Below are 22,332 nucleotides of genomic sequence, written 5' to 3' on the forward strand. Positions count from 1 at the left end.
CAAAAACAGTCACTAAACTGCCACCTAGAGGGTGACGAGCGGGAATTCCCGGGAAAAAATTCCCGGGAAATCGACCATTTTTGGACCTCTCGATTCCCGGGAAATTGGGTCGAAACTCCCGGGAAATTTTAATTTTATAAATATCGAAGCAAATTGAAGCTAACCAGAAAAAAACATTTGAAAATTTGAAATTGTTTAGAACATTGAATGTTCAATATAAGATGTTCAAGTTCGAATGAACCAATATTGGCATTAATGCTTCTCTTATTTTCTTATTCAGAAAGAAGAAACTTATCAAAAATTCCAATAACTATAATTGAGAGAACTTAAAATAATGTGGATTCTATAATTTACCTTGAAGCACATTTAGCAGTTAGACTCCAGGAAGGAAGTCTTATGTTTTTTAAATATATTTTTTTATTTATTATTTCTAAGAGGAAAAAGCCTTTTCAAGATCAGTATAATTTCCATATCCTCTTTCAAGCATAGCAATCCTCATAATCTAGTTTTTTTTAATTCTTATTAATTTAATTTCGCCTTCTTTCATGTCAATAAGTCATTTTGTGTTTCGCTTCAACCTCAATATTAAATTATATTTTGGAAGAAAAAAACTTTGGCAATCTTTGTAAAGTTAAGGTCCGCCAAATGTGAACATTCGGGTTTTCCTGATTACTATTTCTTCAATGAATATTTACAGTTGACCTTAAAAAAGAAAAAAAACAATTTTACATTCTATAGTTTTTTTATTAGGTCCTATAAACATATGAAAGACAACAGTTTATTGGTCCTTTAAAAAAAAAACTCTGGAATTGTTGTTTTGAGTCGCTATTTATCAAATTGCAAAAATCCCGATACTAGGAAATTATATTAGCTATTTTTTTACTTCACAAAAATCTAATAATAAGTTCGAACAACAAGTTGTATTTGCAGATTCAGGAAAAAAATAAAAGGTAGATCATACCTAGTTCCCAAAAATAATGAGGCAACTAATTATCGTTTCATAGAATAAGTATGAATAAATCGTAACTGAATTCATTAAAAAGAAACATATTTATAACTTTTCTTTATACATTATTGGCACTTTTGGCATAGTTAAAAACACTCCCGGGTCCCGGGAATTCCCGGGAAATTTCCAAATTCAACTCTCGATTCCCGGGAAATTGGAAATCTCGAGAATCGTCACCCTCTACTGCCACCAAATCAATAAAATAACTGATTAAAGTTGCTTCGTCCATATCGGAGAGAAACGGATATATTTTCGGTACATTTGACAATTCTACAAACTGTGCCAGTGTGTGTGCGCTTCTCGAATGTTACAGTCTTTCTTGCATATTACGGGCTTGTTGTTTGGTTACTCAATAAATGTTTAATTATGTTTAAACTCTTAAATGAATGATGTAAATGATGTTCATGCTTATTATGCACGTAATGCACGTGAAATCAATCATTCTAATGTTGATTTGTGGCTTAAAACATCACAATTATTTAGCGTTTTTGTCGACCAAACTTGTGCGGCTGTACTGTACGAGCTGGGGCTGATCCGTACGTCAAAAATTCTCACCACGTGCTTCGAGATTTCAACCAATCAGAAGGTAGGTCGAAAATATGCACATTGAAGGTCGGATCCTAGGAGCAATAGACCCAAAATAGGGACAAAAAATGTTTTTGTTTTTCGGGCTTATACAGCGATAAATGATATTTTTATCAAATATGTGATTAAGTACGAGCATTAGCATTAACAAACCAACTTATTCGTATAGTATAAGCTAGGTTGCCTATAGCAGCCTTTGAGCATACATCAAATTAAAAGTACGCTCTGCTTAGTAGGCCGAAAATAGGGACAAATACCTTTTTTTTCTAATACACTCAACTCCCGGTGGTTGGTCACTTTTTTCGTTTGACACTGTCACTTTTTACACGGTGCTCACGCACACTATCAAAACAAACGTTTGGTAGTGTGTGAACTCCGTGTAAAATGGGTGTAAAACTTAAAAGTGACCACGTTCGTTTGACAACAATTGGTGTCAAACGATCGGGGGTTAGTGCAAGTTAGTGTATCGGTTTAGAGAGCCAGTTTATTCTTAGGATGACAGGATCCTGCGCGTCATCTGGTGAAAAATTCAGTGAAAAAAAGAAGAAAAAGCCGACGAGTTGGTCGGGCTTCGGGGGGTTAAAAATGCTGCTGCTACTGGCTTTAAGGTGACGGCTCCTGGTTCCATGACCCAGATGCAAGCAGTTCCTGCACTGGGTCACGTTCGGCCGCTTGTTCCGGTAGACCTCCCACCAGATTATAGTTCTCGCCACAACATTCATTGCAGAGAGCTTTTCAAGATTGTTGTATCCCTTGGAGAAGACCACAATATAGAGTTTCGTCCACGGTAGACTTGTCCTTCCGCTTGACGACATGCACCTCCAGCTCCTCCAGGAACTCAACTCTTCAGCAGGTACTTGACCTCATCCGGTTTCAGTTCAGGTAAACCACGAACAACTACCCGTAGAATTCCACTTTGTTTTTCTTGAGAAGCTCTTGCAACTTGTCAAAATCTTTAACAGAGAAGGAGGTCACCTTCGTTCCAAATCGGGTTAGTTTGTAAATCGGCTCGATTTCAAATTTACAGCCATTTACAACAATACTATAGAGTTATCTACGTGCGCACGTAGACTCTGCAATAGGAATACTAGACGAATACCCGAATACCGACAAGCAAACCAGTTGGATGTAATGAACAGTTTACGCTACAACTAACTATCTTTCTGTAGCCTAGCAATGGCTCTAACACTAATGTTCTATGAGCTTTCATTGTAATTATTTGAAAGACCTTTCCAACGAGTCCAAAACATAAGATTTGGAGGCCTTGTCTCGAAGTTGACCACTTCAGTGATATTTATGTATTTTTACTATGTACGGATCCGAAAGACCTACCCAACTATTTTAAGAATTTGATGATTTATGAGGAGCGGTGGATTAGGTTAGTTTTTTCAAACAAAGCACTCAATTTGCTCCCTTAGGATTTGTCCTTGTTGCTCGCCAATATTTGTCGTTCTAACTCTCACCCAACAAAACCTAAAACAACGATTGATTTAAAACATTTATTGTATATACTCAGCTTATCCATTCATAAATTTCATCCCCCACAATCTCGCAGCATCATTTCTCGAAAATATTCTGCAACAACGCCAGATGGTTCTGCTGCAAAAACTGCACCAGCAACTCGTCCAAATCCTCGTTGGCGCGTGCGATCTGCCCGCGGATCACCTGCTTAAAGTCCTCCTTGACGCCACGATCGGCGCCACGCGTCCCTATCCGTCGCGATCCAGCAGCGCCCGCACCAGCCCCCAGTCCGCCTCCCGGCTGCGCCACGGCAAATTCCAGCTTCACGTCCGGGCAGTTTTGCCACAGGTACATGAACTCCTCGATCATTTCCACGTTGATGATGTAGCTGGTGGCGTGGAGGTAGCTGAACTGACGGCGCGATTTGATGATTTCGAAGATGATCTCGACGATCGTGGACTCGTGCGGCCAGTTGAGCTGGCAGAGCACTAGTAAGTTGCCGAGCAGGGCGTTGGTGCACTCGGGGTCGACCAGTTTGGCTTTGAGTAGGGTGATCAGGGTTTGTACGATGTAGTGGAGGATCGCACGCTTGGTTAGGGGCATCAGCATGAGGACTCGGGGAGCTGGGGAGAGTGATACGTTCTGGAGGTAGGTTCCGTTTGTGGAAGGGAGATTTTGAAGGATGGAGTTCATGAGCTCGAACAGGGGCACGTTGATGGTTCCTTGCACGAGAGCTAGGCCGAAGAGACGAACGTCTTTCTCGAGCTGAGACATGCTGCGCGAATTTTGGGACTGCAGCAAGGAGTGAGTTTCCTCGTGCTGACCGACGTAGACGGAGAGATCTATGAGGAATTTTTGAATCCACAAGGATAGCGCTGGAATGCAGATGATAAGCTGGGTGAAATCGGCTTTTAGGATTTCGTTTGAGTGAAGCAACTGCCAACAGTTGTACGACGTAACGAGGCAGTTCGGTGCGTCTGGATTGACGGGACCGTTCACTAAGACCTGGGGAATCTCCAGCACTGGTTCCCTGCGTTTCATGTCTATTTTGAGCTCCTTTAGGCTTTCCACCAGGATAACTTCAATCTCGTTATCCTTTCCCTTCAAACGAGAAAAGTTGATGTACTCCTGAAGCGAAAGAACAAACACGATCGTGGCGCAGAACAAAATTTGCTTGTTCTCCGAGGGTCTCGGCGGCGCAGACTGCACCAACTGGATGATCTTCTGCCAGTAAATGTCCTTGCTCCAGCCCTTCTTGTACGGCATAAAGGGTTCCCACTTGAGAATCTTGCCGCAAAACTCCAACATTTCGAATATCTTGCGCCAGCATTCGGCCGTCACTCGCGCCTTGTCCTCCGTCTCCGCTAGCATCTGATTCAGGTGGTACTCGAAGCAGATCGCCATAATTTGGTGCACCAACTTGTGGGGCAGATCCGGTGGACGATTGTACACCAGCGGAATCGCCTCCTGAACGAGCATTTCCTTGAAGCCGGGAATCGTGCTGTTTTGAACCAATGTTTCGAGCAAACGAGGCTGGAAAGAAGCAAGAATTTAATCAGTATGGGCGTCAAAAGCAAAACCCACAAACCCCAACTAACAGCGTGCGTCGAGATGGCCTGCGGAAAGCGCTTCAACAGCAGCAGGATCAACCGGCAGTGGTCCATGCTGTTGGAGTGGGCCGCCGTTAGCATCAGAATCTTGTGCTGCACCTCGTACGAAATGTACTGGAACATCCGCACGTAAAAGTCCTGCTCAGGCGTGGTGGTCCCCTCCGGGACGCGCAACGCCGACGTCATGCTCGATATCTCGTTCAGCAAACTGGCCGGCGTTTTGTGCGCGTTCTGGAAGGTCATAATTCTGCAAACGAAACCCGGAGCCGTTAATTACCCGCCGTTCAACCGCCAGTTCCTCCTTCAACCTACATGTAACTCAAGCATTTGGCCGCCTCCTCGAAGTTCTTTGCGTTCTTTTCGATCTCGTACGCCTCAAACTGCACGCCGAAATCATTCGGGAAAAGCGTCTTGGCCGCGATGATCCACGCCTTGGCCGTGTACGGATCGGACGTTTCCTTGGCCCTCGCTATGAGGTACTTTTCGCTGGACAGCACCTCCATCTCCCGATTCTAAGCTTTAAATCCGGCAAAAATTCAAGTTCTGAAACGCCGCAGAACCGAGTCCGATGGTTCGATCTGGTCGGGTGTGTGTTTACAAAAACGAGTTTGACAGTTCTTGACGTCAAATTTTGATGGCACCACTGCAGCAAAAAGTTCATTTTCGGGGGGTCCATCGCTGTAGGGAACGCTTGCGTTCGTGTAATTACCGCAGCTTTGCACTCTGGTGGACAGTAGCATAACCAAATGTTTAACCTTTCAGCTGTCACGCTTTGTACTACACTTTAATGATTTTGTGTTATTCGCGATCAAAAGCTCAAAAATTCCGACAGATGGCGCAAAGCATCGAAGACTGACGATTCAAATTTTCGCTGTTCGGTTACATAGGAATGCAAACTTAAAATTGAATTTACAGCTCATAGAACAACTTTTGAGAAAAAAATTCAAGTATTACGATTGTTAACTCTTTGTCCTCTATAAATTAACGCAATAAAAAAAAAATGAAAAAAAAAATTATTTTGAAAAAATAATATTGTTTAAAATGATAGAGCATCAAAAGTTAACAAAGTATCAGCTCGAATTTTTGCTCAAAAGTTGTTCTCAACGCTGGAATTTAACAAAACAGAATTCGCATACATAACCTCAAAGGGCGGAAATTTCAATCGACATTCTTCGCTCTGTTCTGCTACTCAACACTAGGTGTCGCCTGTCGTTTGGCTCTTGAACGGCAATTGCGGATTTCAGAGATTTTGCAACAATCTTGGAAGCTCCTCAACAATAGGGTCCTAAAACCCTTTATCAATTTTTATGTTTAAAACACCCGATTAAAACACGTTCCGGATATTTTTTTCCATTTTAATGCAAAAAAATAATTTGACAAGACAACCTTTTTGTATGGATTAACTATGGTCCCCTCGGAACGAGCTGTCAAGTAGGACCTATTCTGTCAAAAAAGCTGCATGATTAATTTTTGAAAATTGATTTCAAATCCATTTTCAATCCTTTGCGGTCATTCGTTTTTTACTTTAGTGAAAATTGGTCTGGCCCACAGGCTTTTGAAGTCAAATTGGGTACTAAAGCCATATGTCCATTTTTATGTACAACGGTAAAAATCACGATTAAAAACCATTTCTGTTTTGTTTTCCATTTTAATGCAAAAAAAAATTACAAGACAACATTTTTTCGATGGATCAACTATGGTCCCCTTGGAGCGAACTGTCAAGTAGGACCTTTTCTGTCAAGAAGGGCCGTGAAGTTAATTTTTAAAAATTGAATTGAAAATCCATTTTAAATCCTTTGAGGTCGTTCAAAAGGTCATTGTACTCAGAAAAATAAGCTTTATCGTTGTGAACAACAATATCACAAATTTAAGCTTAATTTTAGGACCCAATTGATTTTAAAACGACTTGCGAAAATAGCTTCACAAACATTTGCCTAAGTTATTTTTATTGGTCATCTGAGTTCCGATTTCATTGATGAAAAACGGACAAATCTCAATGTTGGACAGGCCTGATAAACAGCTTTGGCTTTCGGAGACAAAAATAAAACCTAACAAGAGTTTCTTCAAAATATGAACACTTTATTATTTTTAAAAAATATGGTAAACTTATCGAGCAAGGTATTCGGCAATCCCTGGGAATCTAAATCTAGGTTCATGGTGGTGTCATTGTTTGTCCTTCTTTATAGGACATCTAGGAAATCAAACAAACCTTACTACTACCTACTGGCAGTTATCTGGGATAAGATCAAACACACTTGTTCAATGCCATTCTCTTCCTTTCTCAAAGAAAGTCAAATGCAGTGCTTACTATAGCTATCAGATGGACAGAGTACGTTTCTTGGTAGAATTAAAAATAGAATTTTAGAAAATTGCTAAACATCTCGTCCAATATTGCCTCATTTTAGTAATGTAAACTTTTAGCTCGTTTTAAATTCTGCCACCAAATTTTGCTTAACAATTACATTTAATCGCGTACTCCAAAAAATATACTATTATGAAATGAAGGAAAACCAAGTCAAATGCACACAAAACAAACTAAACTAAAGAATTACGCGAAGCCTCGTTTAGGCCTCCCCCGCTTCCTCTTCAGCAGGATTATCGGTCGTTTCCTGCGCGATCGGCACCTCCGTAGAGGGCTTCGTCGGATCAAACCGCTCGTAAATTACCACATTTCCACCAATCCGGTCGGTGGTGTAGTCCGAATGGAAGAACGACTCCTTCGGTCTGTACACCGACAAAAAGTCCTTGATGCGCGGCTCCAAGCTGTCGAACGCGATCACGTGGCTGGGCAGGGCGCTGCGTGGGTGCACCGGCAGGTTCTTCCTAATCCAGCCCATCGGGTCGCTGTAGAAGGTGTCCGCTTCGTCCGAGTAGTTTTCGACCCCGTTGAGGTTTGGCTCGCACCGCAGGAAGCGCATCGTCGTGTTGTGGTGCACGTGGCTGTGGTACGGCGTCGAGTGGCAGGGCATCAGGAATATAAGCTTGGCCGGTTGATCGAACTCGTCACGATAGGTGCGCGAAATGGACTGCAGCGACGACATCACGTCCAGCGTACCCCGTTGGTGAACCCAGCTGAGGTAGCCTGCCGGCAGGACGTTGCCAACGAGTAAGCCGATGGCAGTGAGCCAGACGAGTTTCCTAAAATGGAAATGTGATTTAACTAATAATTTAAATGTATGATAGAGTACAAACATACCCGGAAGCCTTTCTACTCCAGCGAGACAGATAATCTGCGGACACGTACAGGCAAAGCGGCAGAATCTGCAGGATGAAACGGAACTCCTTGTGTGGAAGCAGAGAGTAAATCACCAACGTGAAAGTGATCACGGTCAGCAGGATGGACCGTTCCTTGAAGGTTTGTCGATTTCGGATGGTTTCCACCGCAGCGAACAAGAACGGCAGAGTTCCGACTCCGAGTACGGTTGGAAGACCCACATTAGCGTACCAGTACCACGGGTGCTCTCCGTAGAAGCTGCCGACACCCTTGAGAACGTTGTAACGGAGAAACTCGTACGGCGATACCAGCAGCGATCCATGCAGGAAGCTGTCCAAACCCACGGTGGCGGTCCCGACAATTAATCCATAGAGTAAATAGCGCTTCAGCAGCACTTCCCAAATCGGGTGGGTTGACTTCTTCAGATGGTACAAGCACAGTGGGACCCACGGGATAGCGGACGTCGGTCTAATGAATACGGACAGCGCAACCGGCAACAAAAACTTGGTACACTCGGACGCGCCCCACGGGAAGTAACTGAGAGCAATCACCGTGAGCGAGGTTTCCAGTGTGTTGGATAGGGTACGCGACGCCGTGTAGAACCAGAACCACGAGGTGGCCAGCACAAAAGCGGACCACTTGCTCTTGTTTGACCACAGGTAGAAACGATAGTCCGAGTAGGCCGAGAGCAGGGCTTGCAGTATGCGCGGCAGTAGCACCAGCAGCTCTACGCAATCGAGATTAACCAGGGCCAGGAGCTTGTAGAGGCCTGCGATCAGTGATGGGTACACGTAGCTGCGTATTCCTTCGGTCCATTCCCAGGTTAGATGGCCGTAGCTAAAAGAAAGAGAAAAGATATGTTGATCTCAATGGGTTCAATGTTATTACTAGTTTCTAATATTTTCTTAATTCTTACAGTCTCATACCGTTAGTTTAAAGGTCAAGTACTTACCAAGAAAATTTAAATATATTTACGGATTGTAGAGTCAGAGTCGGGACTTTTTGAGAAGCGGGAGTCGAAGTCGGCAAATCATGAAAAGTCGATGTCTGAGTCAGCGAACAAATAACGTATCATTGTGAATTACTGGATTCAACTCCAATTCCGGATAGTTTTGGAAATTTTGCCGAGTTAGATTTGCAATTTGTAATTGTTATTAAGATTCAATTTTTATTTTTAAAATACCAAACTTAAAGGCGGATATAAAAGCTCATTTTCACTGAAACTACCCCATTTCGGATCTTTTTGAATTTAGCGAGTCAAAGTTAAAACCAGTTAAAATCACGGTTGAAATATTAGTACGTCAAGTATTTTGAAAAACATTTCTCCATTACTACTTTTTGCTGTCTTCCTGGTTAGGTCCAAAGTAAAAAAGCAAGCAAACGTCTGTGTGTACGGTTCAAATATAAAGGAAGTATTGGACTATAATAAACAAACAAACTCGCACGTTTTCGTGTTTGACAGTCTACTAAACTCGCAATCTTGCTTAAGGCAAACTCTCAAATAAAGCTAAATGTATGCAGGCTTACGTTTCTGCAAACAAATGCAGGCAAACTGTCAAAAAGTGCTAATTTGACAAACATGTCATAGTCTAATACCTCCTTATATCGATTTTCTAAGCCACGGCAAATACATTTTTGCCTTCCTCATCTCACTGAGAAAATGCTATAAAATCACTGGAGAAATGGAATCCTTGATTAGACCTCCTAGACCCACCTTCATATAAACATATGAACTAAGAATCAAATTCTGACCAAATGTCTGTGACGGATATCGATCAAAAAATTTGCACTCGATAATCTCGGCACTAACTAAACCGATTTTGGTCTCATTCGATCCTTCTTGGGGTCCCATAAGTCGCTATTGAAAATGGTGTATAAATTGCCAGAAAAGCCTTAACTTTATTTTTGAAATCCATAAAAATCTTTATTTTCACCCCCTTCATTACACCCAATTTATTCCATCATGGCACCCCTCGTGGAAAACCAAAACAAACAATTTAGCGTGGACACAAAACCCACGTGATGGGAGTTCATTTCGGAAGCGTTTTTTTCTTGCCTCCCCAAATGAACACAAAATTTAAAATTCTTCCTCCCCGCAGCGCCTCAGGACTTCCCTCAAACACCGCTCCACCCGAGAACAACAACAAGAAGACAACTCACCCAAACGCCAGCCGATGGGCCACCTCCAGACTCTGCCAGTACTCGTCCGGAACGTACCAGGTCCTGACGAGGAACACCGACGCCACTCGGAGGGCCACGAAAAACAACAGAACCTTGTTGAGCAGCAGCATGATTCTTCCGACCGTTTAAATTTCACTCAGCAATCCGGCCTTCCGCCCGGAAAGAGGAAGAAGAGTTGACGCGTGCTTTCCGGAATTTGAATTTCTCAGTCCAATCGTGCGCGAAACCGGTCGCAAACTAGCACTTTAACGAAACCGTCACTGGCCGAGCATGGCGGGATCGGCTTTAACTACAAAACTCGCGAAAATAACGGGAAAATTAGTGGAAACTGAGCGGACACCCGCGCCGAACCGGGGCCTCCTCGAAGAACTTGGCACACAGACACACACAAACTTGCGTTGTGCGGCGTGTTGGAAACGAAAATAAACTTCTCGCTTTGAAGGCTGGAGTCACTTTTGGGAGTGGTGTAATGTTTGAATTTTGAGTCTGACTTTAACGAATTTGAGCTTTCTCTTATTTTTAGCTATTAATGTTATAAAAATTCTTACATTTTCGTTTCAAGTCTCAACAGTTTCTAGAAATTTCAACTGAATTAAATATTTTTAACGACAATACCACTCAAACATTACACGCCATTTCGAAATCACTCGCTAGAACCGTTGATGACGTACTTGTTTTCATTTCACTTGCCTTGCGTTGATGTGTTCGCGAGGGGGATGACGTAACCATGGCGCGTTTCAACGTTTTTCATTCTCGACGAGGGGTTCGTAGATGGAAGAGAAAGTTGGTAATTTTCCCTTCTAGCGGGCGGTAGCAAAAGTTCGTGTTGGGAATTCGGTGTGATTTGACGTAGGGCTACGCGTTGAACATGAATGTTCCGGAAAAGATCAGACAGCAGGTGTGTACGACAACAGAGCGCCAGGCAAATACCGGATACGATGAATGTATGTATGAAGGGACACTTCGTATAGACGCCCTTGCTCCCATCACGTCAATGAAGGAGCGACGAGAAATTAATAAGCATGCATGGCATGGCCAAACACTCAGTAATGAAGCTGGCATTCCACACCTCACAGCGAACGACCGAGGGAACACCCTACCGCGTATATAGTAAAATTAGTGGAACTTGTTACATTTATTGAATGGTTACATCTGCACGGTTAGAGTTGATATTATACTGTCTTAAAAAATAATCCGCACGCGCCTCCCTAAGCGTCCGCGACCCCGATCGATTCGATGAATCCGCAGCAGCTCTCCGGATCGAACAGGAATACGTTGTGGTGGGGTGCCTCCTTCTGGGAGACGGTCTTGATGATCTCGTGGGCAACCGCTCCACCCACGATGGCTGCGGCCGGCGAGATCTGGGCGAACACGTGCACCAGGGCCGAATCCGGCACCAGTTGGGGTGCGATTTCGTCGCGGATTTTGCGCAGCTTCTCCAACTCGGCGTCCCGTTCCGTGTACAGCGGGTCGCGTCCCTCGACGTCGCGGAACTTTTGCAAAACACGCAGCAGCGGCAACGCCGGTCCGGATCGCTTGAGCTTGCGGGCGTACGACTGGGCGGTAAAGTCGAAATCGAGCACCGCCTGGTACGCGGGATAGGACAGGGTGCGCTTCACCGTCGACGTGACCAGCTCGGTTTTGGTCTTCTCGTGGGGCTTCGAGATGATCTTGTGCTTCACGACGTCCTCGGCAAAGTTGTGTTCCTGCAGGTCGGCGAAGCTGAACCCAAACATGCCCCACAAATCAGCCGCGAAGAACTTCACATTTGCGCTGCGGCACACTCCATCTATGCGAACCAGCTGCTCGGTCGGTGCCCCGATGATGCACACCACGTCGAACCCTTTGAAGTAATCGTCCGTCTTATCCGCCAGCTTCTCCGTGTCCGCCTTCAGCTCCACCATCGGGTTCAGATGCTGGGCACGACCGAGCGATGCCTCGGCACGGTTCGTTCCCAGTGCGGTTTGCGGAGCCAGAAATTGCGAGCAAAAGTCCGACTCCTTGACGAGCTGATCGTCGAGCAGCGTGACGGCCTTCACGCCCGACAGGATAATGTTCTTGGCGATCTCGGCGCCAAGACCGTTCAGGCCGGCGATCAGGATTCGGGCGGCGCGAAGTCTACAAAGAAAAGGTTGCGACACGATAAGATACAGTAAGGTCATTATTGAGCAAACTCATCCCGTTTCAACGAATCATCTCTGCGGAAAACGTTGCATGGTAGGTCTGGCCAATCTTTATTCGTAATTTATATTTGCATTGTAATGCAGTAAAGTTTTCTAAATGTTAATATTGATGAAAACATCCAAACAACTTGAAATTTAGTTTATACAAGAAATAATTATTATTGTAAAAAAGTAAAACAAATCTCATCAAACGTAGTCCCACGTCAATCGCATTTGCCTGCAACAGCTCCCCCCAAACTTTGAGGTTAGAATGCACCCCGAAGGCTTACCTCTTCTGCGAGTCGAGTCCCCAGAGGCGAATCTGCCGGTCGTACAGCTCTGCTTCCTGCTCGGTCAGCTCGATTCCGTTGGCCTCGACCATTTTCACGTAGATGCTTCGCCCAAACGCGACTTTTACAACAAATAAAACCGGATTTCTCGCTGCACTACGGCGTCTTTCGTTTGCAAATTTTCGGGAAGCGGCTTTTGTTTGAGGTTCTTTTTGACAAGTCGATGAACTCCGTGAAGATGAACTTTTTGCACTGAAACAAAAAGCTTTCGAGTTCATTCAAAGTGTTTTGCGAATCTCACAGACCTTGAAGTTTTGCTAAACCTTGCTCACCCCGGGAAACGCAAAATCAAAACAAACGCGAAAAAAACTGCAAATTTGAACAAGACCTCAAAAATTAAATAAAAATTAGTTTTGCTCAAAAAATCGCAACATAAAAACATCAAACAAGGTGAATATTAAACCATCTTTTAGTGTAAAGTGCCATCCACTGAACAAAACTGTGATAGCTGAAAAATCTCTCAAACAAAATGCTCCAGCAAGAGCAACTGCTCAAGGTGGACCGGCCGTGTCCGGATCCGGACCCGAAAGTTGCCGCAGAATCGGCCCCTCAGCCGCCGCCGGCCACCTACCAGATGAGGCCCACGCTGGAGCAAACGTTCAAGTCAGAGAAGATCAAGCAAATCATCGGCACCGTGCTGAACGATACGCTGAGCGGTAAGTTGGGTGGCGGGGGACCGTAAAATGGGCAAAACACAGCAGTTAATTATTCGTAGACTTTGTGATTTTTCAACCTCAATTCAAAAAAAGAAAAGAATCATTTTTGCCTAGTCAAAGTGTGAAAAAGCTTGAATTTTTCGATATTAATGTAAATTAAAATAATTTTAAAAGCTATTATTCTCCATCCAAAAATATCGTACAAAAAAGCAGCTAAAAAATAATCAGTAGGTCGATGCCTCTGTGCTATCTTATGCTAACTGGATAGGAATCCCAGCAAGCTTAGTACAAGAGATCACATAGGCATCGAGGTATGTGTAAAAAACCTAAATATTTTATTGACCAAACGAACGTTAGTCAACCAGTTAAATGAAATAATTTGAAATTGCTAATCATCAAATTCCAAAATTCTATGAATCTAAAATTCCAAGACACCAGAATTTTAAAATTCAAGAAAATATTGAAATTTTTAAATTTAAGAAAAATATAAACCTGAATTCAAGAATTAACAAAATTTTAAGTTCCCAAAATTAAAAAGAACTATAAATTTAAAACTGAATAAATAATTTAAAAAAATAGAAATTTAATAGCTCCAAAATTTAAATAAATCGGGATTCAAAAATTACGAATTTAAAAAATAACAAAAAAATAATTCGAGCATTCACATATTTTAAAGTTCCACAAATATAAAATTGTAAAAAAAAAAAACAAAATAAAACCGAACTAAAATTAATTCAGTGATAATTCAACAAATCTTAAGTCCGGATTGAAATTCAACAAATCTCCGGATTTTGTTTATTGCTCAAATTGATCAGTGAAAAGTCATAAGAAAAACCGTTAACCGTAAACCAAAATTTACAAAGAAAAAAGTTAAACCCAGTTTTTTTTATTTATCATCATAAAAGAATAATTCTGAGGTTTTAAAATTCTGACATTCTAAAAAAATTTATAATTTATTTATTTTATAACATTATATTTTATGCAGGCCAAGGATTGATACCTAAGAGCATGCAATGGCACTGACCTTGTTGCGTGCTCTTCGGTTGACGTCCACGTAAGGAACATCCTGGAAGGAGCGTAACTAACTACATCCGTAGTTCTGTTAGATCATCCGAATTATCTTGATCAGAACAGTATAGCTCTGGTTCCTTGCGAGTGTCCTATTTTCTTACCTCCACGTTGGCTTGGTTTTCATGATGACCTAGCTGGTGGCCTGTGGAAACGGATCGTAAACCTTTGACCACCGCGGGTCAGAGTCGAGACGGCTAAAAGAAAGGGGCGCGACAATGTGGGAAAGGGAAGTAATTTGTGATTGTAGACGGTATTGTTTCGATTCGCAGTATGTTGAGTCAACTGCTGTGGATGTGGCAAATGGGCAGTATTCATGATTGCTGGGAGTCGCAGGACTCTCGCCCTTTGCTGTTAGTAAGTATCCAGCAAAGCAAAGGGTATAGCATGCATTTGGTACTGTCAACTCCCATTCGGCTGTGTTCTCGTCGCTGTCATGTTGTAAACTGGAGCCGAGGGAGGTCCTGTTGTGAATTCTAGGTAGAATTCGCCATCACCCAAGACACGAAGGCACGAAGGATAGACCATGTCTTGGGGGGTGAAAGGATGATAGGATTTAGTGATAATACCACAATTTTAATATTTGTCTTTTCTCTTATTTCAGAGGATGTCTGGTATGATTTCTAAGTGTTGCAGAAGCCTTCCGCTCTACATAATGCGGTCTTCCTTCTATCATTTCCTGTATTTTGAAAAAGGTGATGCGCCGAATGTGGACATATAGTTTATCACACTTACTCCATACGGTGTGAACGTGAAATGCTGTATGTTTGCAATTGGTGCATTGGCTATTTTCAAAACAAGCTAGATTTTTTCTATTATTTTAAGATAAAATTTAGTAAAATCTATCCATCTATTTACTTTGCTATTGCTATAACTTGTCCCTTACCTCACAAACTTTAACTACTCTATTCTTCAAACTTGGAATCGCAATACATTATTGTAGAAATGTAACTGCTGAAAAATTGGTAAGAAATTTGGGCATAACGGTTGTTAATATGATTAAAGGTACGTTCATTCTGTATTATTATATATATTAACTATTCTAGTTTATTTGTCCTGTCCCATATTTCACAACTTCAGTTGTTTTCTTGTACACTTCTCGTTACAAGTTGGTAGTTCTGTCTAGTTGCAAAATAAGGTTTCTTTATTCTTTATTTCTGTGTTATTCTGTTATTCAATGTTCGATTTTATTTTACATTGTACTTATCCCATTTTTTCTCTTTTTCTCTTTCATGTACCGTGCGTGCATACGATGACCGAAAAAGTCATTGTTTCAGCCAACACACGTGTATTTTTCACAAAGCCGCGAAACAGAACAAGTATTTTTATAAGTGCGTGAATAACAATCGGTCGTTAAAGCTCGAAAAAATAAATAAATGTGAGAACAATATCGCGCCGTGGTTCAGTGATAATAAGTCCATGAAAGTAGACGACGATTCCGCATGAAGAATATAGCGGAAATTATGTGTTAATTGCACAATGGATGAAGGTTTGAAGTTGACACTATCAAAAGGGAATGGTAAGATGCAATAGTAATATTGCTAGGTTTGATAGTGTCAAAAGGTAAGATCAAGGAATAAGGATTATATGAAACTATATTGTCATAATTATTGTATTCACTGAAATTCTATCCGCTTTCTACCCCCAATGTGTCCTGCACTGGGGGTGCCTGGGGTAACTTCGAGTTGACCTGGGCCGCCCGAGGAATTATGTCGTAGGTGGCTCGTGTACAGGTTCACTCACCTCTCCTCGCGGCAAGGTTTTCCGTAGGTCTACACTCGAACATGCAACATGGGACAGCATGAATCTTCAGCTGAAGCCGGACGAATGTATTCCGAAATTACAGAATTACAGAATTACAGATTCGCAGTATGTTGAGTCAACTGCTGTGGATGTACCTGAAACATCGCACAACGGGGTTTCTCTTCTCTTCATTCTCAGTTACCACCTATCTCCTTTTTTATTTTGCTCTACTGATTCTCAATTCTTCACTGATTCTTCTATTTAATATCCATCATTTGATTTTGATTTTACTAACTTTTGATTCTCTTATCTCTCAAAGCTTTTCCACTCTTTTTTACCAATTGATACTGCTGTAACAAACTTTGTTTTTTTTTTTTTTTTCCTTAAAAATATACTTTTCCTTAATGTACTAGTAATATCAAGTCTATTTATCATTCGCCTAATCTTTTTTGATTTTATTGCGAATTTATTTATTTGAATAATTCTTTATCTGTCCTATAAATTATCATTACTATAATCTAAGCTTGTTTTGTATCTCTATTTATTAACTATTGTCTAATTTTACATCTAATACATCTAGCTTCTCATTTTTATTCTTTAAAATACGATCATCATTCTCTTACAATTGATACTTGATTTTTATAAAATAAATTCTCTTTTACTGTCTATTGTTTTCAATCTTCACCCTTTTTTCAAACAAGTGAGGTTTGAGCCCTTACTCAATACATGGAAAGGTTAAAGGATTAACACAAATATTACTATTGTATTTTTGGTAAACTTTTATAACATGCTTAGAACCAAAAATTGTAACAAAACACCGCGACAAAAGAAATAGCAACATATAAACACGACTCAACACTAGGAAAGATTTCAGGAGAAAACAATACACAGTAAAATAACAATTAGTTTTTGAATTCAAACTAAAAAATAAAACAGTTTTTGCTTTAATAAAAGTTGATAGGCACACTATAAATGGTTAGGCGCTTATACTTACATCAAACCCTACGTAATGTACCACCCCCGGCCGAGTTAAAATGCGTAACCGGAAAAGAAGGTGTGCATGCCTGGCACGAACACTCAAAGCGTGTTCTAGCGTGCTGCTCGTACTGACTCAGAGCAAGGGTGAGATGTAGGTGTAAGGGCAGTGCGTGTTCGTCGGGAACCTGGTGCATAAGATCGGTCAAGGCCCGTTCTTACACTGAAAATTGCGAATTGCGAATTTATAACATTATATTTTATATTATTTGTATTTATATTTTATTTTTCAAAAATATACCGAAGGTACAACCTTTTTTGTATACATTGACTTATGTAAATGATAAGGACCTTATGTTTCATCATCATTATAATTATAATATAATAATATTCATAATTTATAGTGGCAAATGGGCAGTATACATGATTGCTGAGTGTCGCAGGACTCTCGCCCTTTGCTATTAGTAAGTATCCAGCAAAGCAAAGGGTATAGCATGCATTTGATACTGTCAACTCCCATTCGGCTGTGTTCTCGTCGCTGTCATGTTGTAAACTGGAGCCGAGGGAGGTCCTGTTGTGAATTCTAGTTGGAGGTGGTCCGAAGATCATTGAAGAAGGTAGAATTCGCCATCACCCAAGACACGAAGGCACGAAGGATAGACCATGTCTTGGGGGGTGAAAGGATGATAGGATTTAGTGATAATACCACAATTTTAATATTTGTCTTTCTCTCTTATTTCAGAGGATGCCTGTTCTGAGTTCTAAGTGTTGCAGAAGCCTTCCGCTCTACATAATGGAGCCTTCCTTCTATCATTTCCTGTATTTTGAAAAAAGTGATGCGCCGAATGTCGACATATAGTTTATCACACTTACTCCATACGGTGTGAGCGTGAAATGCTGTATGTTTGCAATTGGTGCATTGGCTATTTTCAAATCAGGCTAGATTTTTCCTATTATTTTAAGATAAAATTTAGTAAAATCTATCCATCTATTTATTTTGCTATTGCTATAACTTGTCCCTTACCTCACAAACTTTAACTACTCTATTCTTCAAACTTGGAATCGCAATACATTATTGTAGAAATGTAACAGTTGAAAAAAAATGGTAAGAAATTTGGGCATAACTGTTATTAATATGATTAAAGGTACGTTCAATCTGTTTTATTATATATATTAACTATTCTAGTTTGTTTGTCCTGTCCCATATTTCACAACTTCAGTTGTTATCTTGTAAACTTCTCGTTACAAGTTGGTAGTTCTGTCTAGTTGCAAAATAAGGTTTCTTTATTCTTTCTTTATGTGTTAGTCTGTTATTCAATGTTCGATTTTATTTTACATTGTACTTATCCCATTTTTTCTCTTTCTCTTTTTCTCTTTCATGTACCTTGCGAGCATACGATGACCAAAAAAGTCATTGTATAAGCCAACACACGTGTATTTTTCACAAAGCCGCGAAACAGAACAAGTATTTTTATAAGTGCGTGAATAACAATCGGTCGTTGAAGCTCAAAAAATGTGAGAACAATATCGCGCCGTGGTTCAGTGATAATAAGGCGAAGAAAGTAGACGACGATTCCGCATGAAGAATATAGCGGAAATTATGTGTTAATTGCACAATGGATGAAGGTTTGAAGTTGACACTATCAAAAGGGAATGGTAAGATGCAATAGTAATATTGCTAGGTTTGATAGTGTCAAAAGGTAAGATCAAGGAATAGGGATTATATGAAACTATATTGTCATAATTATTGTATTCACTGAAATATCTATCCGCTTTCTACCCCCAATGTGTCCTGCACTGGGGGTGCCTGGGGTAACTTCGAGTTGACCTGGGCCGCCCGAGGAATTATGTCGTAGGTGGTTCGTGTACTTCTCACTCACCTCTCCTCGCGGCAAGGTTTTCCGTAGGTCTACACTCGAACATGCAACATGGGACAGCATGAATCTTCAGCTGAAGCCGGACGAATGTATTCCGAAATTACAGAAATTACAGAATTACAGAATAATAATATTCATAATTTATATTATGTTATGTTTTAAAATTAAAACCTGAATTTCAAAGATTATTAGAATTCATAAATTTTAAAGTTTTAATATATTTTTTGAAATTCATGGATCAAAAACTTAAAAATTACTTGTATTCTAAAATAGACATTAAAAACTAGTAGGGGAAAGTGGGGCACGACGACCATATGAGGCAAGAGGAGCAATTGCCCGTAAAACCATACACACACGGGCAATTTTCGTCTTGCCCCACTTTTCCTACATATTTAAATTAATTTTTAAATTAATAAATTTTAATTCAAGAATTAAAAAAAAATAATGGTCCAAAAATTAAAAAAGAACGAAAATTAATAAAGTAAAAATTGAATAAATAACAAAAATATAAAATTGAAAATTTAATACCTCGGAAATTGAAAATTAGAATAAATAAAAAATTAGGTTTAAAAATTTTGAATTAAAAAAATTTGAACAAAAATAAGAATTCACAAATCTTCACTACAAAAAAAAACAAAATTAAAAGAACTCAAATTTATTCAGTTAAAATTTGATAACTCTACAAATCTTAAGTCCGATTTTTTTGCTCGAATTGAAAAGGGGAAAGTCAAAACAAATGTTTTGGCAAAAAGATTAAAAAAAATAAAAAGACTCAAAATTTCAAAACTTTAATTTTAGAAAAAAAAAATTATCATTGAGAAAACAAAATTCTGGGGTTTTAAAATTCTGACATTCTATATTTCTTATGTATTTATTTGAATTCTATTCGTTCTAAAAAATTAATAAATTTAAAATTCCAAGATTTCAGAATTCTATAATTCAGAGATTCCAAGACTTCCACAATTCTAAAATTCTTGAGTACAGTGCCATCCCGTGCTTGGCAATACACATTTTTCAAACATTTCTGTTTGCCAAAAATCAACGTAAATTTTTAAATTGATAATTCATATATTTAAAAATATAAATATTTTTTAATATTAATAAATAAAAATTTGAATTCCAGGATCAAAACAATTAAGATACTATAAATCAAAAAAAAAGCTTAAATACACATTAAAAAATTTGCAATTTCGAAAAACTAAATCAAGAATTCAAAATTTTAAAGCTTCGAAAATAAAAAAACTCAAACTTTAAAAGAATTTAAATGTTTAAGGTAAATTACGAAAAAACAAAAACAAAAGCTATAAACATGGAAATTTAATAACTCGAAAACAGAAAATTAAAAAAATATATAACCTGTTATATCTTAAGTCTATACATTTTTGAATCGTTAAATTTAACTGATTAAATTGTAGTTAATTGTAATTTAGATTTTTTAATAAATGAATTTTTAAATTTGTTGAACTTTTAAATTGGTGAATTCTTGATTTTATTTTTATTTTTAAAATTCAGAAATTTAACCCCTATTATTAAATTTGTAATGAAAAAAAATGTTGTTATTTAATATTTTAAAAAAAAAAAAATAGCAAATCAAAATGTATTAGTCATCACATTTTTTTTATTCCAAGTTTAATAAAAGAATAATTTTTTGGCATTAAAAATTGAACAGAAAAATTTATGGTATTTATGGTATATAAAGAAAACCAATAAAATCAATCATTAAGTTAACATTTTTTTAATAAAAACACAGCAAAAAAATCCTAAAAATCCCATTTCCACTCTCCTCCCCCAGGCCAAACCTACACCGCCCTGGACGCCGCCCGCTGGACCAAATCGCTCGCCGACGAAATCAGCCTCAAGGTGAAGGACCTGGAGATGAAGCGGTACAAGCACGTTGTCCAGGTGGTGCTCGGTCAGCAGCTGGGCGCCGGCTGCAAGTACATTGCCCGCTGTCGCTGGGACGCCGAATGCGACAACCAGACGTCGGCCGAGTTCAAGAACGCCACCATCTTCTGCATCGTGACCGTGTTTGGGCTGTATCTGTATTGAGTATTTTTCTTTTTTGCTGTAAGGGTTTTAATTGGATTTAATTGATTGTACACTATTGATGCTTGCGACACAACGAGGCGAGCACCAGCACCAGAATAGACGGATCTCTTTTGTGCTTTTGCGAACGGTTTGGTGTTATTTGGTTTTGGTCGGGCTCTAGTTATGAAGATTTCCGGGAGGGACGTTGGGGATGGTCATCCGGTGTTTGTCGTGGCCGAGATTGGCCAGAACCATCAGGGTTCACTGGAGGTCGCGAAGCGGATGATCGTGAAGGCAAAGGTACCTACTAAATTGTTTTGAGTTGTTTATTGTTAATTTTAATCACGTTTAAACTTTCCCAACAGGAGCTCGGTGCCGATTGCGTCAAGTTCCAAAAGTCTTGTCTTACAGCTAAATTCACTCGGAATGCTCTTCGTAAACCCTACAGCGGTGCCAACTCGTGGGGTAGCACCTACGGTGAACACAAAGCCTTTCTGGAGTTCTCCCTAGAAGACTACAAAGAACTTCAGCAATTCTGCGCCGAGCAGGACATTCTCTTCAGTGCTTCAGCTATGGATCCAGTGTCGCTGCAACAACTGCTCGAACTGCGCGTCCCCTTCATCAAGATCGGCTCGGGCGACGCCGACAACGTTCCGATGTTACGAACGGCGGCCGCCGCAACCACAATCCCCTTAATAGTATCAACCGGGATGCAGAGCTGGTCCCAGGTTCAGAACATTCACGCGATCATCAAAGCTCATCCGTCCGCCGCCCTTCTTCACTGCATTTCAGCCTATCCGACGCCACCGGAGCAGGCCCTGCTGAACCTGGTACCGTTGTACAAAAGACGCTTCCCCGAGCTGGTCGTCGGATACTCAGGCCACGAGCTGGGACTTCAGCTGAGCGTTGCGAGCGTGCTGGCGGGAGCCCGAATTGTGGAACGACACTTTACCCTGGACAAAAGCTGGAAGGGCACCGATCATCGTGCCTCGCTGGATCCGGAGGAATTTGGCCGGTTGGTGCGGTACGTGAGAGCGGTTGAGGGCATGAACGTGGAAGGGGAGCGGATTGTGGAAGTGTTGTCATCGGTGCTTGAAGCTCGGGACTTCAATGGGGAGGAGTTGGCGCTAGCTTTGAGGTTGGTTTCGGGCGAGGATAGAAAATTGCTGGCTTCGGAAGAGGCCTGCCACAGGAAGCTGGGGAAGTCGTTGGTTTTTGCCGGGGATTTCGAGAAGGGACACACACTCAAGGAGGAAGATGTTGCTGTGAAGGTCAGCGATCCGCACGGTTTGTCACCGACGTTGTACGATCAAATTGTTGGACGTACCGTTGGTCGCGATTGCCGTCAGGATGAACCCATTTGCGGCGAGGATGTTGCTGGTAGTTTCGGATGAATTAAAATGCGCACGCTTCATG

General features: G+C 40.7%; 5 protein-coding genes across 5 annotated transcripts; 2 read left to right on the forward strand and 3 right to left on the reverse strand.

The window, feature by feature from the left end:
• Positions 1-3,080: 3,080 nt before the first annotated feature.
• On the reverse strand, positions 3,081-5,264 carry LOC120415911 (integrator complex subunit 10). Its single transcript, XM_039577556.2, has 3 exons — positions 4,975-5,264; positions 4,651-4,909; positions 3,081-4,585 (listed from the first exon to the last, which is right to left on the reverse strand). Exons 1-3 carry the CDS (start codon positions 5,163-5,165, stop codon positions 3,149-3,151), a joined length of 1,887 nt encoding a protein of 628 aa, XP_039433490.1. The 5' UTR covers positions 5,166-5,264; the 3' UTR covers positions 3,081-3,148.
• Positions 5,265-6,720: 1,456 nt separating this feature from the next.
• Positions 6,721-10,446, reverse strand: LOC120415912 (GPI mannosyltransferase 3). Its single transcript, XM_039577559.2, has 3 exons — positions 10,037-10,446; positions 7,859-8,713; positions 6,721-7,800 (listed from the first exon to the last, which is right to left on the reverse strand). Exons 1-3 carry the CDS (start codon positions 10,165-10,167, stop codon positions 7,227-7,229), a joined length of 1,560 nt encoding a protein of 519 aa, XP_039433493.1. The 5' UTR covers positions 10,168-10,446; the 3' UTR covers positions 6,721-7,226.
• A 727-nt stretch (positions 10,447-11,173) lies between these two features.
• LOC120415918 (SUMO-activating enzyme subunit 1) lies at positions 11,174-12,735 on the reverse strand. Its single transcript, XM_039577564.2, has 2 exons — positions 12,510-12,735; positions 11,174-12,175 (listed from the first exon to the last, which is right to left on the reverse strand). The coding sequence occupies exons 1-2, from the start codon at positions 12,599-12,601 to the stop codon at positions 11,266-11,268; spliced, it is 1,002 nt and encodes a 333-aa protein (XP_039433498.1). The 5' UTR covers positions 12,602-12,735; the 3' UTR covers positions 11,174-11,265.
• Positions 12,736-12,866: 131 nt separating this feature from the next.
• Positions 12,867-21,039, forward strand: LOC120415927 (dynein light chain Tctex-type protein 2B-like). The gene is made up of 2 exons (XM_039577573.2): positions 12,867-13,225; positions 20,681-21,039. The coding sequence occupies exons 1-2, from the start codon at positions 13,039-13,041 to the stop codon at positions 20,935-20,937; spliced, it is 444 nt and encodes a 147-aa protein (XP_039433507.1). The 5' UTR covers positions 12,867-13,038; the 3' UTR covers positions 20,938-21,039.
• A 5-nt stretch (positions 21,040-21,044) lies between these two features.
• On the forward strand, positions 21,045-22,324 carry LOC120415920 (sialic acid synthase). Its single transcript, XM_039577565.2, has 2 exons — positions 21,045-21,216; positions 21,282-22,324. The coding sequence occupies exons 1-2, from the start codon at positions 21,100-21,102 to the stop codon at positions 22,308-22,310; spliced, it is 1,146 nt and encodes a 381-aa protein (XP_039433499.1). The 5' UTR covers positions 21,045-21,099; the 3' UTR covers positions 22,311-22,324.
• The last annotated feature ends 8 nt before the right edge of the window (positions 22,325-22,332 follow it).

This window comes from Culex pipiens, chromosome 3 (genome assembly GCF_016801865.2).
Source record: "Culex pipiens pallens isolate TS chromosome 3, TS_CPP_V2, whole genome shotgun sequence".
Classification (NCBI taxonomy): Eukaryota; Metazoa; Arthropoda; class Insecta; order Diptera; family Culicidae; genus Culex; species Culex pipiens.

What these genes read in the sequence shown, in the direction of transcription:
- LOC120415911 (XM_039577556.2), bottom strand. Translation starts at nt 5,165, where the DNA reads ATGGAGGTGCTGTCCAGCGAAAAGTACCTCATAGCGAGGGCCAAGGAA. An exon ending in GCCAAATGCTTGAGTTACAT is followed by an intron (nt 4,910 to 4,974) that starts GTAGGTTGAAGG and finishes TTTCGTTTGCAG; the next exon opens with AATTATGACCTTCCAGAACG. An exon ending in AGGCCATCTCGACGCACGCT is followed by an intron (nt 4,586 to 4,650) that starts GTTAGTTGGGGT and finishes GCTTCTTTCCAG; the next exon opens with CCTCGTTTGCTCGAAACATT.
- LOC120415912 (XM_039577559.2), bottom strand. Translation starts at nt 10,167, where the DNA reads ATGCTGCTGCTCAACAAGGTTCTGTTGTTTTTCGTGGCCCTCCGAGTG. An exon ending in GCCCATCGGCTGGCGTTTGG is followed by an intron (nt 8,714 to 10,036) that starts GTGAGTTGTCTT and finishes TCTTTCTTTTAG; the next exon opens with CTACGGCCATCTAACCTGGG. An exon ending in TGGAGTAGAAAGGCTTCCGG is followed by an intron (nt 7,801 to 7,858) that starts GTATGTTTGTAC and finishes TTTCCATTTTAG; the next exon opens with GAAACTCGTCTGGCTCACTG.
- LOC120415918 (XM_039577564.2), bottom strand. Translation starts at nt 12,601, where the DNA reads ATGGTCGAGGCCAACGGAATCGAGCTGACCGAGCAGGAAGCAGAGCTG. An exon ending in GGACTCGACTCGCAGAAGAG is followed by an intron (nt 12,176 to 12,509) that starts GTAAGCCTTCGG and finishes TTTTCTTTGTAG; the next exon opens with ACTTCGCGCCGCCCGAATCC.
- LOC120415927 (XM_039577573.2), top strand. Translation starts at nt 13,039, where the DNA reads ATGCTCCAGCAAGAGCAACTGCTCAAGGTGGACCGGCCGTGTCCGGAT. An exon ending in GCTGAACGATACGCTGAGCG is followed by an intron (nt 13,226 to 20,680) that starts GTAAGTTGGGTG and finishes CTCCTCCCCCAG; the next exon opens with GCCAAACCTACACCGCCCTG.
- LOC120415920 (XM_039577565.2), top strand. Translation starts at nt 21,100, where the DNA reads ATGAAGATTTCCGGGAGGGACGTTGGGGATGGTCATCCGGTGTTTGTC. An exon ending in GGATGATCGTGAAGGCAAAG is followed by an intron (nt 21,217 to 21,281) that starts GTACCTACTAAA and finishes CTTTCCCAACAG; the next exon opens with GAGCTCGGTGCCGATTGCGT.